The 18,146-nt window shown below is 48.9% G+C and overlaps 1 protein-coding gene across 2 annotated transcripts; it reads right to left on the bottom strand.

Annotated features, from left to right (window-relative positions):
- Positions 1-5,412: 5,412 nt before the first annotated feature.
- MRPL14 (mitochondrial ribosomal protein L14) lies at positions 5,413-18,134 on the bottom strand. Of its 2 annotated transcripts, XM_032409749.1 has the most exons (4): positions 18,029-18,134; positions 16,244-16,395; positions 8,590-8,668; positions 5,413-6,634 (listed from the first exon to the last, which is right to left on the bottom strand). In XM_032409749.1, exons 3-4 carry the CDS (start codon positions 8,658-8,660, stop codon positions 6,268-6,270), a joined length of 438 nt encoding a protein of 145 aa, XP_032265640.1. In that variant the 5' UTR covers positions 8,661-8,668; positions 16,244-16,395; positions 18,029-18,134; the 3' UTR covers positions 5,413-6,267. The 2 variants fall into 2 exon arrangements, with proteins under 2 accessions (XP_032265640.1, XP_032265639.1); XM_032409748.1 differs by lacking the exon at positions 16,244-16,395 and having other exon boundaries at positions 6,169-6,634.
- Between the last annotated feature and the right edge of the window lie 12 nt (positions 18,135-18,146).

Genomic DNA, 18,146 nt, shown 5'->3' with positions numbered 1-18,146 from the left:
AAAGTACACACCAAACAAACAGTACTTAGGAAGCACAAAGTTCTCCTTTCCTTTAAACACTCACCACGAACTTAAATAGAAGTAATTTATTAATTCAACACTTACTGCATATCTACTATGTGCCGGATGTTAGAACAGAGCTAGAAACACTTCTGCCACGTTCCTGGAGGAAGGAAAGAATACAAACCAAGCCCAGGCCATGGGGACAGGGAAGAGGCAGTGAGAAAGGCCCAGCCAGAAGCTGGAGGGTGGGCAGCAGCGAGTGGACTAAACAGCTCCAGCTGCTGAACTGTCGGGTCCCCATCAGCCAGCCAGAGCCTCAGGCGCAGGGACCCAGGCTGGGCACTGACCAGTGGGAGCACGTTCCCAACACAGGTTTGATCATCAAAATTTAAAAAAAAGAGAGAAAGAAAAAGAAAAAAAGGCAGTAACTCCTTTTTATTTCTTTTATCCCTATCATTATTTTGAAAATGTCAAACCTAAAATAAATTAAAAGAGGGGCGCCTGGGTGGCTCAGTCAGTTAAGCATCTGCCTTCGGCTCAGGTCATGATCTCGGGGTCCTGGGATCGAGCCCTACATCGGGCTCTCTGCTCAGCTGGGAGTCTGCTTCTCCCTATCCCTCTCCGTCTGTGCTCTCTTACTCTCTCTCAAATAAATAAAATCTTTAAAAAAAAAGAATAGTACAATTGCCATATACTCATTTAGATTCATCAACTGATAATTTTTTGCAGATATCAACACTTCACTAAGTACTTCGGCGTCGGGCTTTTTAAAAACATAAACACGATCTTACAAATAAAGGGAGTAGTCAGACTAAAATTAACTTTTATATGGAATGAAAAAGAGAAAAAACATATATACGTAGACTGCCTCTGCAAGAAGTTACCTACCAAAAAGCAACTTAACTAAGTACAAAGGGAAGCCTGTGGGACAGGATATCTGCGACAAAGTCTGAGGACTGGTAACTAATTCTCAATTGTTCGCAAATTTTGGGGACGAAACACAAAATCCACAAACCCTAAAACCTCCTTTCAAGCAGGGGTTTCATTCTCCTTCACCAGTAAATCTTTAACCAGAGCTGGCAGCAAACCAGGGCATTACTGTAGTTAAGAACGGGGCCAACGAGGTACAGGAAGGGCACTGGGTTAGCCTGTGGGTGTGGGCTGGCACAGGCCTGGAGCAGCATCCCTGAAAAGGGCCAGCAGGTGGGATAGGGCTCCGTCTCTCCTCTTCCTGTGCTGGTGCCGGCCCTCCTGCCTTCGGGAGTTGCTACATATCTATAGGAAACCCAGAGCAGGAGTGGGAAGCAGAGAGGATGGCTCTGATCCCACACTGGATCATCAGTCCTGATTGACCAAGAGTTGCTTCTATTTGACAGGTAAACATTTGCCCTAAAATCAACTGCCAATCCTGATTGTTCAAGAGCTCTTGTGAAATTCCCAAAATGTTTAAGGTCACTTTCATTAAAAAAAAAAAAAAAAAAAAAAGCTTGTGGTCTGTCTTATGAGATAGCCTGTCATAATATCAAGCAAATGACAACAGGCATCGCTGTTCCTGAATCTGGCTGGAAACTGCCTTTAAAAAGTCATACAGACGGGGGCGCCTGGGTGGCTCAGTCGTTAAGGGTCTGCCTTCGGATCAGGTCATGATCCCAGGGTCCTGGGATCAAGCCCTGCATCGGGCTCCCTGCTCCGTGGGAAGCCTGCTTCTCCCTCTCCCACTCCCCCTGCTTGTGTTCCCTCTCTCTCTGTGTCTCTCTCTGTCAAATAAAGAAATAAAATCTTTAAAAAAAAAAAGTCATAAAGACAAAAAAAAATCATAAAGACATTGGCTTGATGCTGAAAACTGAGAAGCAAACTCATGACCACTGTGAACCCGGGAAGTCCAAATAATTTGGAACATGACTAACATTTGGGAAAACACTTGGGCAAGTGTCCAAAATGCTGAGTGGAACTGAACTGTGATCCATACCCATCCTCCAGGTGGGAGAGAATAAAACAGAGTCCCACAGCTTGTTGTTAAAGACTGGATTACAGAACCAGAGGAGAGAAGCACAGCTGCCAGGACAGATCTGAATTTCAGTTCATCATCTGATTTCAGCAGCATGCAATTTTCATCAAAACCAACAATTCTCAGCAGCTGAGAAAAAACGTGAGAGAGCACGAGAAGGGCTAAGGAAGGCAATGAGGGGACAGAGCAGGGAAGCTAGGGAGGCTGCGCCCAGGTGAGGCCAGAGCCCGTGGGCCCCAGAGGAGGCGCACCCTGGGGCTGAGGGAGGGGCTCCTCCGCTCCCCTTGGACCCAGAAGGCCAGCCTCAGGCAAATTCTGACTCCCGATGGACTGTCTCTCACTGCCTGCCCTCGCTAAAGCCAGGCTGGGCTCGGGTCTCAGGAGGGACCTGCCTGTCACCCAGGAAGAGGCCACCCTGCCACAGATACGTGGCTTCTGTTTTCCAGGAGTGCTGGTGGTGACAGGATGATCTCTGCACATTCTTTGGCCAGGTCCCCACCGGCAGCCAAGGGCATGCCCTTCAAAGTGGCTGGGGCAAGGGCTGCAGAGGCCCCCCCACTGGCTGGGTCCCCTAAGCACCCAGCCCCCGTGCAACTCCCCTGAGGCTATGGCTTGCCCAACTAGGCAGCAGCACAGGCCCACTGCGCGCCCAGGCCTCCCAGCCACAACCACGGACCTACAGCCCCTTGCAGCACATTTCTGCGGCGGAGCCGTAGCAGAGGGAGTAAAACTACGGGTAGAGCCGGACACTGCAGGAGACGCCGCGGTGAAGCCTATGAACCAAGAGACACAAGGCTCTCCTCTGACCTGTCAGGGGCAGCTTCTTAAGGGTGCAGAAGGGAAAACAACAAAAGCCAGCTTAGACCCATTGGGAAATATAATCTGTGATTATAAATATTTCATGAGCAAAGAAAGTGGTACTGGTTGAGACACTGGGGTGGGGAGGGCGGACAGCAAATTAGATCCCAGTTTGCAAAGTGACAGGGCAGCTGGAAAAGCAGCAAAGCTGAGGCTATTCTGGGCTGTGTGCTGGGAAGGCCTGCGTCACAGAGAGCAGGCTCCGGCCACTCGGCTTTGTGGAAACCACAGCCTTCCAGTGGTCAGCAGAGAACACCTTGGGAGGGGTGTTTAAGCCCACGGAAGACCAGAGGAGGGGACAGTGAGGACAGTCATTTGAATGACCTGGGTAAGCCGGTGGCAGAGCAGCAGGACCCCGCACACTCGTGACAGGATCCATACGCTGTCTGCTCACTAAGGGCACAGGAAGGACTGAGCCTGACCCCAGAAGGCAAGGGGCCTGCAATGCAAGGGGGCAGCTCAGGAAAGAGCAAAGGCCCAGCCCCTAACAGGTGGTGCCCGGCTGAGAATCACAACTCTGCCTTCCCTTCCAGGACAGGGGTCTCTTCTCCCTGAATCTTTGGGAAGTAGCCTGGAAAGCAGAGCAGTGAGGAGCTTGCTGAGTACCAGTGGGTGCAGCTGGAGAGACACCCACCACTGACAAAGCAGGGCCTGGTCTGGGTGGGAGTCCTCCTCCTGGGCCACGGTCAGCCACGGCAGCAGAGCAGGCCAGCCACAGACTCCAGCAGCCCTTGCGGAGGGCCGGAAGGAAAGGGACGTTAGCTCCGAAAGCACCCAGGGTACCCTGAATCAAGCTTAGTCGGAGGAACCCTGGGGTGGGGGAAGCAGCGCCTGCCTCAACCAGGGGGACAGAAAACTACTAGTCCTCGCTTCCTTGCAGTCAGGACTTAGCAGGCTCTAGGATCACAGCTAGAGAATCAATTCAAGGTGGAGAGGACTCATCAACCCCAAAAGTAAGACCCCATAATGTTGTTAGAAGACCCCTCAGCTGTAAGTCCCAGGAACTGACTTCAAGACCAGCTTTACCACCTATTAGTTTTAAGACCCCATGAAATGACGTTACCTCAGAAACTCAGTGTCCTCATCTAAAACATGGACCCGTGCCTGCCAAACCTAAGGACTAGGAGGGACCCAAGAAGAGACAGATACATAAACACTTTCAAAACAGATACTAAGTGCCGCTCCAATTATGAGATCATTTACATCCAGCTACTTACTTGATACCTCCTGGGTATCTCAAAGGGACCCCCATCCAGAGGCCCCCAACTGCTACCTCTCCCACCCAGACTGCTCCTAGGGCCCTGCCCCCTCGATGCTTGGTAGGACCAACCATCCAGGCGTGGAAGCCAGGAACCCAGGACCCATTCTTGGCCTTCCCAACGGCGAAATGTACCACCGAGCCCAGTGAACTGAGCCTCCTCGAGGTTTCTACTCCCTTCCTTCACCACCATCCCCACCCAACTCGTCATCATCTTCACATCTGCTGCAAAGCCTATGCTGGCCATTCTGGCCTCCCTTAGCCTCTGTCCACAGAGCAAATCTAAGCAAATCTCCTCTCCCAGCTCCCCGACCCCACATGCTGAATACTCCCAACAGTATGCTGATGCCCTCAGGACAAGGAAAGCTGCCTGGCACTTACAAGGCCCTGCACAGCCTGGCCCTGCTTCTCTCCTGCCCTCACCCTACACCACGCTCCAGCCCACTCTCCCTGCTCCAGCCACACTGGCTTTTTCAAGTCCCTGGTGGGTATTCCATTCACCGCTGCCACAGGGTTTTTGCATGTGCTCTTCCCTCTGCCTGGAATATTTTTCCCTCCGCCTAACTAACGCCTATCCATTTATTTCCTTCCCCTCTTCCCCTTTCGAGTCCGCACTCCTCCCCAGCCCCAGGTAACCAGTATGCTTCTATCACTTCTAATCATTCCTCGGAAAGCAGCTGATGCAACCCTTTCTCGGGGAAGCTGCCTCCAATCCCTCAGAAAAAAAGTCTACTCCCATTATCACAGGCACTTTCCCACTTGAGGATGTGCATCCGAGTACTTAGGTGATCTGTGTCGATTTTCCCTGGGAACACCGTAACCTCCGTGAAGGCAAGGACCTCATCTACTTGCACTCTCCGTTTTTCTTCAGGACTGGTGCATGCAGAGTAGTAACAGAAATTAGCTAATACCTCCTGAGTGCTTATTATTGCCAGGCACTTAGAGGTACTACGTCACTGAATTCTCCCATCATTCCTACCAAGTAGGTGCCATTATTATATCCCCATTTTACAGAGGAGGAAACTGAGGGACAGAGAAGTTTAAAAACTTGCCCAGGGGTGCCTGGGTGGCTCAGTCGTTAAGCGTCTGCCTTTGGCTCAGGTCATGATCCCAGGCTCCTGGGATCGAGCCCCGCATCGGGCTCCCTGCTCAGCAGGAAGTCTGCTTCTCCCTCTCCCACTCCCCCTGCTTGTATTCCCTCTCTCGCTGTGTCTCTCTCTCTGTCAAATAAATAAAAATTAAAAAAATAAATAAATAAAATAAAAAAACTTGCCCAAAGTCAGTAAGTAGTAAGTGGTGGAGTCAGGATTCAAACCCAGGCAGTCTGGCTACAGAGCCTGTGTTCTTAATCATTATGCTATTCTACCGCTGAGAGGCCACTGGGATATACAATGAGCGTGTGCAAAGGATATTCTGAATGAATAAAGGAAAGGATTTATAAATGAGTTGATGAGATCTCATTAAAGGAACTCAGGGAGCCCCCAAATCTTCCCCCAGATCAACAAATCAATGGACTCACCCGCACAGGCCCAAATCAGGTCATCTGCAAAACAGAAAGGCTAATCCATTTCCCCAGCAGTCAAGGGAAGAAGCTTTCTACTGCTGAACACACAGGAGTGTTCTGGTCCCTCACAGAAGGTACCCCCACAGTAAAGAAAGGATCACTGCCTGGGTTCCATTGAAGCCTGAAGGCAATGTTCCACTAGATGGAACAAGTCCCTCTGCCCTTATTCATGCTAACCTGCAATCTTCATAACCATTTAATATCTCGAGCCCTCCAACACAGAAAGAGGATACTCTGAATGGCAAAAAAAAAATTAAAATAAAAAATAAAAAAGCTTGCCTGGTGAGAAAGTGACAGAGTCCAACTGTACATTACGAATTTGGTTTGTACCTCCATTTTCCAGAGCTTGATAATCCTGGATGAGCTCATAGGCTACCTCATGCCATCGGTGTGACCAGACAAGGCTAGGCCACCTTTTAACTGCTTCGGTGCCACTTACCTCATGACCACATCCCAAAAAGCTCAGGAGGAAACATACATGAAAAGGTTTATTTTTTCACAGGACACTGTTCCCCAGCCATGGGGCCCCGAGTTCCCTCCCATGAGTCCCACCACAGCCAGCGGCCCGAGCCCTGATCACACAAAGTTCTGAGCAATGGCCAGGACCTTGGAAAATTCACCTTCCCTCTGGCGTAGGCTGGTGGGGATGGGTGTCTTAATTCGGGTCCCCACAGGGTTCCCATTGTCCTCAATGAGGACCACATTGTTGGAGTCAAACCTGGGGGTCATCCGGGGACCGGGCATGCGATGCCCCACAATGAGTGCCTTTTTCTTCTGTCCCTTGATGGCCAGCAGTATCCGGTCGCCCACCTTGCCCACCCCGTTCTTGTTATAGACGTGGATGCAACGAGGAGGGCGATGGTATGGGGTATTCCCCAGGGCACTGTTGTCCACCACACGGACCCGCGTCATCTTCTGAATTGCACTGAGGCTCCCGGTGGTGCTGGGGAAAGAAAAAAAGTCTGAGGTCTGTATCTCTCCTGGTCAGGGTGCAGAGGCCTCTGAGGACAAGGCCTGGGAGACATCACACGTTAGCAACAACGCACTGAACAGAGCAAAACCCAGGGCCCTGACAGAAAGTCAGGTGCTTGCGAAGACTTCTCTGTGCCCAAGACAGTTTCCTCACAGTCAAAAGCTTCTGCTGCTGGGTCAACATCTCAATTTGGAGGGGTTTTAAATAGAACCCAATTTTCTCTTACAACGAACTTCATGGCAGCCTAACTGAAAGCCTTTGGTATCCAAAAGAACTCTGAGAATTAAGGGACTATTTTATGGGCCAGGCCTCACCCACTGCCTAGCCTGTAAAACCTGCTCCCCCAGAATACACTGATTCCCAAACCTCCCGTCTATGTGTTGCTGGGAGCCAGACGATAGGAGTGAGTAGGTTTGCTAAGGGAGTCCCCTGACATAAAAGAAGAAACCAGAAATAAGTCAAGGTAACGATCTTTTGTCTCAGTGCATTTTTCCCCACTAGAATGGAATTTTTTTTAAAGTGTACCTATTAAAGGCAGATAAGCTATTATTAAGCGTCTGATAACAGTGGGATTTCTATCTTCCTGATGCCAGCACCTTAAGTGCTACATTCTCCAGGGTAACCCTAGGCTCTCCCCTCGCATTCCACATGCCTACTCTGGGGCAATTTTATTGATTCCCTTTGCTTCCAACTAGTAAATTCCATCTCCAGCCTCACTTCCCTCCTGTATTCTAGCCATGCTCCCCACATGTCCCAATGATCCCGCAGACTCACTAGGTCCCACGCTGACCTCATCAGCCCCCTCGCACACCCCCCATGCTGCTGCAGGTCTTACTTAGACTAACGGGTCCTCCAGCTCCCACACCGCAAGCCTCTCCCCATCAGCACCCCGGCTGCCAAGCCCTACTGACACCAGCCGTGAAGCCCCTCTGTCCTCTCCCTCCACCCCCACCAACACTTCCTCAGTTTGGCAGCTTTCTCTCTTACACCAAGACTGTTACATGAGCGTCCGAACTGGTTCCGTGGGCCTCACGTTGCCAGCCAGGGGCTCTCTTTTAGAACATAAAGCTGAGAACACTCCCCTTAGAACTGTTCAGTGGTCCAGCACTGTCTACACTGTCGACAACCTGGCCCCCACTTACCTGCCGTCCGAGGGCCACAATCTCTTACCACTGACCCCCCACCCCCCCGGAGGCCCGGCCGGGGCCTGCTCCCACTTCCCTTCTGCGAAGGCTGCCTCTGCGCCCCCTTCCCCCTCCTCTGTTAGCAGCCCGTCTCAAGCCATCCAAAGCACCGTACAAACCCCTGTTATTATACTGGTCACATCTCCTCTGAGCTATTTGTTTCCAAGCTTGCTCCTGTGGCCAACTGTGAAGACTCTTTGAGGACAGGAAGTGATTCTTATTCATCTATGAGCAACCCCAGGCGCAGTGCTCAGTAAATGCCAGGGAGTGAGTGCACGAATGGGGCCAGGAGGCATGTCTGCCAACAATAACGCACCCCGTGCTCTGTGTCCCGGCTTGGCGTCTAAAAGGAGGTGAGGCTGTCACACTTCTACCACGCCTGAGTTTTGGTAATACGCATGTAATATTTTAAAAAGACATTTCTGTTTTTAAAAGAGAAGGTTTTCACGCACTGGGGGAATGACAGGGTCGAGAGATGTTGGAGCCACTGCAAGAATCCGGCAAGGACTGAAGTTTCCTCTACTGTCAGCCATTCCCTACCCCACCTCCAACAGCAAGGTCACGTCCTTACCAATCCTCTTACCCAACCCAGCCAAACCCCAGCTGCTCTGGCCCGTTTAGCTTTCCCAGATGCCAAGCCCACCTCTGTGAGTTCCAACTCCCTTTCTAGTCGCATAACACCCAGCCCTGATGGGAGGCTCACTCAGAGACACAGCTCTAAGAACCGAATGGGAAAGTTACCTGAAACTGCGCTGGCTGAGCGCTCTGCTTGCATGGGTGAAGGGGCCCCAGAGCCCAGCACAGAAAGCCATGGCAAATCCTGCAGGAAAAGAGGGGGAAAGGGTTTATTTCTAAGTCAGTGTCCTTACTCAGAGCCAGCCTGCCGGGGACTTGTGTGGGAGATGGTACTTCTAGCATAAGATCATTAGTCACTAAATATAAATCTTAGTGGTTAAAAGATACACAGATGATTAGATGGAACTCCAGCTACAGTTTTGCTGATTCATATTCTAACTGGGGTCAGAGAGCTGGATGGCCCACAGCAGTTCTTGCTATAATACAAGAGCACAGAGATGCCTTCCTGCTTACATCATTTCCACAGGCAGGAAGAAAGCAGGAATCCTCTGGTATACACCCAACCAGTGACCCCTCCCCAAGTCCTCCAGAGAGGAAAGCCCGCACGCTAGTGCCGAGTGCCTCCTGAAACCAGAGCTTCTACCCCCTGCAGGTAGATTACCTGAGCAACTGCCGCATTGTCTTGTCACCATGTCACCTTTCCCCAAATATAAGCACCAGAACACCTGGGTAGCTCAGGGCTAGCCAAGTAGAGCCAAAGGATACTCCTGCCAAGCCACTGACCAAAGCCTCTATTTGGGTCAGTCTCCCCAACAACAATATACACAGAAAAACTACCTGCCCCCCACCACAGCTGAAAGCGGAATTTGGGAGAGCAAGTTGAAGATAGAAGAACAAACACCGACCCAACACCTGGGCCTCCAACTTGCAGAACCCCAACCCTGCGGCTCGCTAGCACCAACAAATACAGCAACCCCTAGCGGCCCACAACACCCAGGCGTCACTTAGGGGCAGGCTGAAGAACACCCTACAGCCAGGGGGCAATGCCAGCCGCATGACACGCCTGCTCTAGCCCCGGGTGTGGCTGCAGAGGGCCTCATGGAGAAATCTGCTGAGGAAGACTAGACAAGTACCTTACGGTACCATCTCATTTAAGCCTCACAAAAACCTCTCCGAAACAGGCCTTAGTGTTAGGCTCATTTTACACATGAGGAGTAATTCTCTAACCAGCAAGGTGAAAGAATTCGCCCACGGTCACACAGCCAAGAGCTTCCTGAACCCACGCTCTTACTCAACAGCTAACACAGTTTAACTTTAAATATTAGTATTTTTCCAGGGCGCCTGGGTGGCTCAGTCGTTAAGCGTCTGCCTTCGGCTCAGGTCATGATCCCGGGGTCCTGGGATCGAGCCCCACGTCGGGCTCCCTGCTCCACGGGAAGCCTGCTTCTCCCTCTCCCACTCCCCCTGCTTGTGCTCCCTCTCTCGCTCTCTCTGTCAAAAAATAAAATAAAATCTAAAAAAAAAAAAGGGCTCTGAAAAGCAGTCTGTCTGGTCCAGGCTGCAGTGACCTCTGATTTCAGCCAAGCTTTCCCATCTAACGCTGGCGGGCCCTTTTTCTCATTCCTGGGGAGAAAAGAGGCTCCTCAGCTCCTCCACAGAACCCTCAAGATTAGCCCAGCACCACCCACTCACATTCCCTCTCCTGAGAACTGCAACACCCTGCCTCTCCACACTGCACCTCTTCCTCAATAACACATATGTTAGCCAAGGGCTGCCGAAGTGCTGGGGGCTTCCCAGAACTTTCCCGACTTGGGTACAACAAACCCACGATTCAAGGCACCTCTCTAAAATCTGCTGGGCAGCCTGGGCACAAACCCAAACCTAAACCTCCTCTCCGTGCCTCGTTCACAAGCCACCCCCACAACCTATGCCCGTCTCTGCCTGGCTAAATCTGAGCCAGCGCCCAACACATCTCCCCCAGTAAGCCTCGGGCAAAACTGCAGCATCACTTGCTACCCCCTCCTGCACACTGAGGACATCTGGGGATCCCGTGCCAGAGGAACTCTCACAGCTCCAACGTTCACTATCCAAACTCTGGCAACTGCATGCATTTGGATACTTGTCTTCAGATAAGGCTGATAACCCTTCACATTCTAGTTCTAGCTACTCATTCTCCAAAACTCAGGAGCCAGAGGTCTTGGTAACATGGCACTTGAACTCACACCAGAATTCAGAGATCATAGAGACTCAGATCACGAGGATTATGTGTACTGCCCTCAGACACAGGAGTAATACATTCACATCTCCAGGGGGTACTTCCATTTTCACAAGACGAGGTCCAATCCAATCCAGACTTTTCACTAGCTCTTTAGTGGATCTGATGGTGACCTCCACACCCAAAGGACTTAAGACATCAAATGGACAGCAGTAAGCATTCCCATGAACATAAAAGCACAAAAGAATCAAATATATTCACTTACTATATACATGTCCCTTCTTTCTTTCTTTCTTTTTTTTTTTTTTAAAGATTTTATTTATTTGACAGAGAGAGAGAGCACAGCAGGGGGAGCAGCAGGCTCCCTGCTGAGCAAGGAGACTGATGAGGGGCTTGATCCCTGGGGTCATGACCTGAGTTGAAGGCAGATGCTTAATCAACTGAGCCACCCAGGCGTCCCATGTCCCTTATTTCTTGAAAAAAAAAAACAAAAACTGTGGTCCCCTCCACTCCCATCCCAGCAAAAGACCCCAGCAGCTATTGAAAGAGTAGGAATGCAAAGAATATTTGTGGAATAAAATAAATGAGGTAGCCAACAGAAGAACAGATTCCCCTCACCCATGGCTCTACACAGAAGGAAAGCCAGACGATGCAGAGCTCTTATCTGTGCATCAGGAACCAGGACATCACATGCAAACATGCTTTAGGAGAACCACGGTGCCAGTCATGGGAGGATTAGCCCATGCCAGGTTTACAAGCCCCTGGAATCATCTCTTGGGCCTGGTGCCTACAGTACCCATTGTGGAAAATCACCTCATCCCACCACTAAATAACTGGCTTGGATCAGGCCAGAGTAATGGAGGCAGCAATTTACTTCAAAGCAGCTCCGATTGACCTTGATGTTATTTCCCAGCATAAATCCATCAGCAGACACAGGCCCTGATTCACTTTGGAGCAGTCTATATACATAATGCTTTGCTTCACAAGCAATGTCATTCTGAGTCTTGTGTTCGCACAGGAAACTAACCCAAAGATATTTCCTCCTCCACAACACTCTCACTCAGAGGCCAGGTACTCTGGAGACTCCAGTGCCAGAGATGGCTTTTCATGCCACTTCCTGGTCAGCACCAAGTACTGCCCTCCGGGTTTAGAGTATGAATCACAACCTCTCCGGAGAGGGGGAAGGGGAAGCAAGAGAAGGAAGGAGGGGAGGGAGGGAGGGAATGAAAGAAAGAGATTACTTAATACAATCCAAGAATTGTACTCATTTTCCATCCTGGTTTAGCTTTAAGATCTCCCCTTCTGTTCCGAAGGCCCTGTAAGTTTCAGGGACACATAGGTGAGCTTTTTACTTGACATCACTTTATAGGTCCCCTTGGAAATACACTCGGTGAGGGCAGGGACCAGGCCTGCATTGCTCATTGCTGCACACTCAGAAGACTCAGTGCAATGCACATGAATGGAGTTTACTAAGTATCTGTTAAGTGAATACAATTCAATCTGCAATTGCAATTCATGCTCCAGCTCCAAAGAGGCTCCGTGCTGGGGGGTTGGTGGTCTTTCTTGTGTCCTTCACTCAGGCTCCTAGTGACTTGGGAAAGCCTCCTTAGACACAGGGAACTTGTGTTTAATGAATTTTAATGCACAGAGACTGAGCTGGAAAAACAGACAGAGTCTATACCTCTGGTGCTTTGTAGAAAGCAGGAATATAGCACTACTTGAGCAAGGAACAGCAAAATGGTATACTTAGTATTATATGTATTCATTGTTTCCACCTAAACTATTTCCATCTTTAAGTGCCTGACGTGTTATGTACGTTTTTGTTTTTTGTTTTTTTTTAAGATTTTATTTATTTATCTGACAGAAAGAGACAGCAAGAGAGGGAACACAAGCAGGGGAAGTGGGAGAGGGAGAAGCAAGCTTCCTGCAGAGCAGGGAGCCCGATGTGGGGGTTGGAAGGCAGACGACGACTGAGCCACCCAGACGCCCCTGTTATGTACATTTTAAAGTCCTCTCAAAAGGATGGGCTCCAAAGAAACAAACCAAAAAAAAAAAAAAAATCAAAAGTTCAGCACAATCACAAAGCCATGTTCAAAGCACATTGTCAGTAACTGAAAAGAAAAGCCATACAAATGCAGGGCCCAGTCACAAAAAGGAAAAACACCTAGGGTAAGGATAGAAATGTCCTTTTTTTTTTTTTTTTAAGACTTTATTTGACAGAGAGAGAGAGACAGCGAGAGAGAGAGGACACAAGCAGGGGGAGTGGGAGAGGCAGTAGAAGGCTTCCCGCTGAGCAGGGAGCCCGATGTGGGGCTCGATCCCAGGACCCCGGGATCATGACCTGAGCCGAAGGCAGACACTTAACGACTGAGCCACCCAGGCGCCCCTAGAAATGTCCTTCTTAATTAAAACAGGGAAAAGCAGAAGCCTATCAGCTTCCAGGAATCAAAAAAGGCACTCCCTGGCCCTCTGCCCTATCATGCAGACATAGGCCCTCCCATCTCCTGCAGGTGTCGCCCCAATCTTCCTGTACCTGTAAGTACTCTTATTTGTTGCTTAAAAACTCATTACTGTTTTATTGTACAATTAGTCTCTTTTAGGAAGTTTTGTGGGTTTTTTTTTTTTAACCTCACACAAGTAGAACATGTTACAATTCTCGAAGTACTTTCATAGATCATTTTGTTGGATGACTCCCTTTTTTTCTTTTTTAAGACTTAAAGTAATCTCTACACCCAACGTGGGGCTCGAACTCACAACTCCGATATCAAGAGTTGCATGTTCTACTGACTGAGCCAACCAGGCACCCCTGGATGATTCCCTTCATGAGCACCCAACAGAAACCTATAGACAAATAATAAACAGCAACAGTCTGCAAAGGGTTGAATCTGCTAAAGGTTTTGAATAGTTCCGGGGGCTCAATCAAGTACCATTTTGCAGATGAAGAAATGAAGTCCAAAATGCTAAGCAACTTGTTGACTGTCCAAAGTCAGAAGTCTGTTTCTATTGCACCCTACACAGATAAGATGGCTGCTTTAACCACTAATAAACTTCACAGAAACAAACACACCACACAGAGGGTAAGCACTCTTTCTCCTCTGTCGAATCTTACAAAACTCAGGAATTAAAAAGCTGTCCTTTTTTTTTTAATTAAATTTTACTTAGTTAACATACAGTGCAATATAGGTTTCTGGAGTAGAATTCAATGATTCATCACTTACAACACCCAGTGCTCATCACAAGTGTCCTCTTTAATACCCATCTAACCAATCCCCCATCCACCTAAAAAGCTTTTTTTTTTTAAGATTGATTTATTTATTTAGATTTTTAGAGAGAGAGTGTACATGCGCAAAGTGAGGGGAAGGGGGAGAGGGAGAGAATCTCAAGCAGGACCCCCCCCCCCGCCGCTGAGCACGGAGCCCCATATGGGGCTCAATCCCAGGACCCTGAGATCTTGACCTAGAGCCAAAACCAAGAGTCTGACACTTCACTGACTGAGCCACCCAGGTGCCCCTGTCTTTTCAATAAATATCTGCACTACACCCAGCCCAGCCTAGGACCAAAGCTGAAGCTGATCGGATTCATGCCAAGGTGTCAGTTTTCACAGCATCACTATCAATAAGCAAAGCTTCCCTCCATGGCACAGTGGGCTCTTTCTAACAAGGCCACCAGCAAGGACCCCATTTCTCAATTTGATTCACAAAGATAAAATGTTTCCAGGGTTCTTGTCCCATGCTTGTTTATTTATTTACCTTATGCTCCACACTGTTACAAAAGTATTTAAAACAGAGGTTCCTTAATATACATGCCAATTCTCAATTATTCAAATTGGTTTTTCAATGTGTGGATTTTATCTATTCTAGCTTTGCTCCCCCTTCATCGCTACCTCACAGGTGTGCAAACACCTACAGTCCCAGAAATAAGTCTGTAACAATCTAGGTATGGTCAAACTCAGGAAAACCGTACAAGGCAAAGTTAACTTCTACTTAATCACATACACATTTCCTTCCCATTAGTACCTCTACTGGGCCGCTGGCAAGGAGCCAGGTTTATGGAGTTGTCAGTTGGGCAGGTGGGCAGTAGAGAAAAGGAAAATCCTACGGGAGCCCCTGCACTCCAAGACAGGATGCTGATGATGAAAAGCGTATCTCTTCCACCTCCATTCTCTGGGACCTCAGCAACTCTGTCAAGCAGGCGTCCAAGGGAAGAGCAAAGAGGCATGCAAATGAAAATGCTTTGGCTTCCCATGAAAGGGGTTGTCTTCAAGTGGGGAATCCCTCTCTGAACTAACCAGTAGGGACCAGGTCTGCAGCATAATCAGTTTGTTTCCCAGATGTTGACCAGTGAGAAGAGCCTCACTCCCTGCTTCTCAGGGCAGCACCAAGGGTGTGTCTTTAAAGATCCCTCACTCCTGGGGCACCTGGGTGGCTCAGTCAGTTAAGTGTCTGCCTTCGGCTCAGTTCATGATCCCAGGGTCCTGGGATTGAGCCCCACTTCGGGCTCCCTGCTCAGTGGGGAGTCTGCTTCTCCCTCTCCCTCTGTCCCTCCTCCTGCTCATGCTCTCTCTCAAATAAATAAATAAAATCTTTAAAAATAAATAAATAAAAATAAAGATCCCTCACTCCTAAAAGTGTTTTTCACAGGTTAAAGTAGACATGACGAAGTGCTCCTTCTCTTTTCTAAAGACACAAATGATTTTTAGTTTTTGACAGAGAGACTTTCCCACTCTGAGTTGTTTCACTAATAAATAAGCTACCTGGTGCCTTTCTTAACAAGAAAGTGTATTATCTGACCCAGAGCAACACTGCTGGACTCTGAATCAGTCCACTCTTACAAACTGGTTGTCGTTGCTAATACACATGTACAGTCGCACCAGGGTGAGCTATAACCCAAAACCAACCATCAGCCTCTAAAATAAAGGCTAACTTGTAATCTGATTTTTGAGACCCTCAAAAAGAGACCTTTGGGGCCCCAAGTCCCCCCATTTCCTTAAGAACTATCCAAGTAACAAAAACAATAGGAAAATCCATTTTATGTGGGTCCCCCAACACAAAAATGGGACAAGATAGGCTTAAAAGGACTCCTACATCGTCTTAAGTTTCTAAATGTTGAGGCGAGTCTAAATAATCACATACAGTGCCAAACAGAGTGCCACCTGAAAAATGGACTCCATACCAAGGTTTTTACCCCTGATATTCAGGAGCAATAATAAAATATTTTGGCCACTGTTTCTTCATGGATTTCATAGTGCGTTTGATTCAATTATCATTTCAGGCTTTTTTTTTTTAATATTATTTATTTATTTATTTGACAGAGAGACAGCGAGAGAGGGAACACAAGCAGGGGGAGTGGGAGAGGGAGAAGCAGGCTTCCCGCTGAGCAGGGAGCCCCATGCAGGGCTCGATCCCAGGACCCTGGGACCACGACCCGAGCCAAAGGCAGACGCTCAACGACTGAGCCACTCAGGCGCCCCCATTTCAGGCTTTTTGAAAAGTTCCCTCTTCTTTCTGTCTGTTAATATGTGGTAATCTTAATCAGGCACAGGCAGAAATAGGCCAGGAATCCCCCAGATGTTCAAACTAAAAAATAGTAATACATAAGAAATACCTTGTAGTGATCCTCAGAGATCCACTTCCATTGTAAGTGCTATTGGCAATGGATCACACCAGCTTTACAACCACAAAATCAACACAATATGCGAAAAGTTCCATAGTAAATATACATCCAAGAAGCTCTAAGGGTTGAATGGACAATTCCATCTAAGAAAAATAAAAACAAAAAAACAGGGCAGATCCTTGTTCATCTCAACTGCTTGCTCCTACCCAAAACAACTCCCAAAATCCAAATCTACAACGATTCTTCCCACCAGGGAGTCTACCAAAGACAATTTCACCCCATCCTCCTTTCTATCCTTCCTAACTAAGCCAACCCACTTCCTACTCCAACAAAATGCTTGTTCTTCAATTCCATGTATTTCCATGAGTGAAGAGTAAACTGTCTTTATTCTTGGGCAGTACCTCCCCTAAAAAAAAAAAAAAAGAGACACACTCTGTTCGTTACTGTATGTTCCCAGTGTGCTGAGTCCTTGTACACAATTTTAAATGACTGAACACTCAGACTGAGGAAGGCAAGAAGGCAAACAGGAGGATACGGAAGACCAATGCATTTCGAAGTTTTCTGTGACACACAAAAAACACACATGGTATAACACCTAACACATTCACATACATATGTATACCTGAAGCAAGCACCAAGAAACAATACTTGGTCTTACTAAGTACAATGCACTCTGATTATCTTTTTTTTTTAAATGATGGCCATGATCCACTAAACTGGATTCCAGCTAACCAATGGGACTCTGTTTGAATGGGAGTTCAGTTTGAACTGCAATAAATCAAACCTCACAGTTGCATTCCAAAAACTACTAATGAACCCTTTAAAACGCCAGCAGACAGCAGAGACAATGACCAATCACAAGAACCGGACACAACTAGGTAGGCAGTACCTTCCTCTGTCCAGCAGCCAGGGTTTAAGTAGCTCCCAATATCCCAGCATCCCAGCTTTTCCCAAGTAACCCAGGGGTGCTCCATCCATATGCCTTTTTGTTACCCTCTTTATAAATTCAGTCCATTCAATCTTTTAGGGTGGCAAAATTCATTTACTGCCCACTATGGAAAGCAATACTTCCTTTTTGTCCCCAGACCAACCCTCTTGAAGCCTGAAGGAAGAGAGCCTTCCAGGAACCCAAAATTCAATGAATAGTTGGTACTCTGCGTGCCTTTGTGATCTGTGTGGATGCTATACAGCAGTATGCACACACACGTCTGTCTCCCTCTTTCCCTCCCTTTTCATTTTTCCAGTCCTAGTCCTGGCTGATGCAGCCTCTCGTGAAATGAGAAACCTGGGAACCCCCTGGAGCCGGAGAAGCCACTCACTGGCATGACAGAAAGCGTGGACTCACTCTCCACACCACAGAAACGCCTGGCAAACGAGTCACAAAGTTATCTGAAGACCCAGGCTGGGAAAGGGAAGGGAAGACGAGAGAAGACAAACTCGAGGAGCCGCGGAAGGGTGACCGGCTGAGGCCACCTCGCAAAGGCTGGACCGCAGCCCACCGCTCCCCAGGCCGGCCCCACATCTCTGGGAAGGCAGGTGCGCGCAGGAGGGGGTCGCGGGGTGCAGAGACCAATGGGGACCCCGCCGCCCTTGGGGACTGGGAGGGGAGGGTCGGGGTCAGGCGCCGCCCCTCTGCCCCCAAGGGGCCCACTAACCTCCCACTCCAGCTTCTCCCCACCCACCCCGGTGAGTGCGCCTTCCCAACCGCAGGGAAGGAAGACAGCGGAGAAAAAGTTAGGAGCTTGACGCCCATTCCCCCCAGCCACCCTGCCATACCGCTCTCGCCGCCCGGGAATATCCCGCTGCCGGCCTCTCTGGCCCAGCGCCGCCTTCTACCCCCACGCGGCCGCTCCACTGCGCTTGCGCGCCCTACCCAGCCGGGAGAGCGGCGGTC

The sequence above is a fragment of the Phoca vitulina genome, unplaced genomic scaffold (genome assembly GCF_004348235.1).
Source record: "Phoca vitulina isolate PV1807 unplaced genomic scaffold, GSC_HSeal_1.0 scaffold11, whole genome shotgun sequence".
NCBI classification, from domain to species: Eukaryota; Metazoa; Chordata; class Mammalia; order Carnivora; family Phocidae; genus Phoca; species Phoca vitulina.
Note: the sequence above shows the minus strand (reverse complement) of the source record. Positions and strands in the feature narration are given on the sequence as shown.

Excerpts from the sequence above, each read along its gene's own strand:
- MRPL14 (XM_032409749.1), bottom strand. The coding sequence starts at position 8,660 with ATGGCTTTCTGTGCTGGGCTCTGGGGCCCCTTCACCCATGCAAGCAGA. Across the intron at positions 6,635-8,589 it reads CTCAGCCAGCGCAGTTTCAG|CACCACCGGGAGCCTCAGTG; the intron begins GTAACTTTCCCA and ends TTCTTTCCCCAG.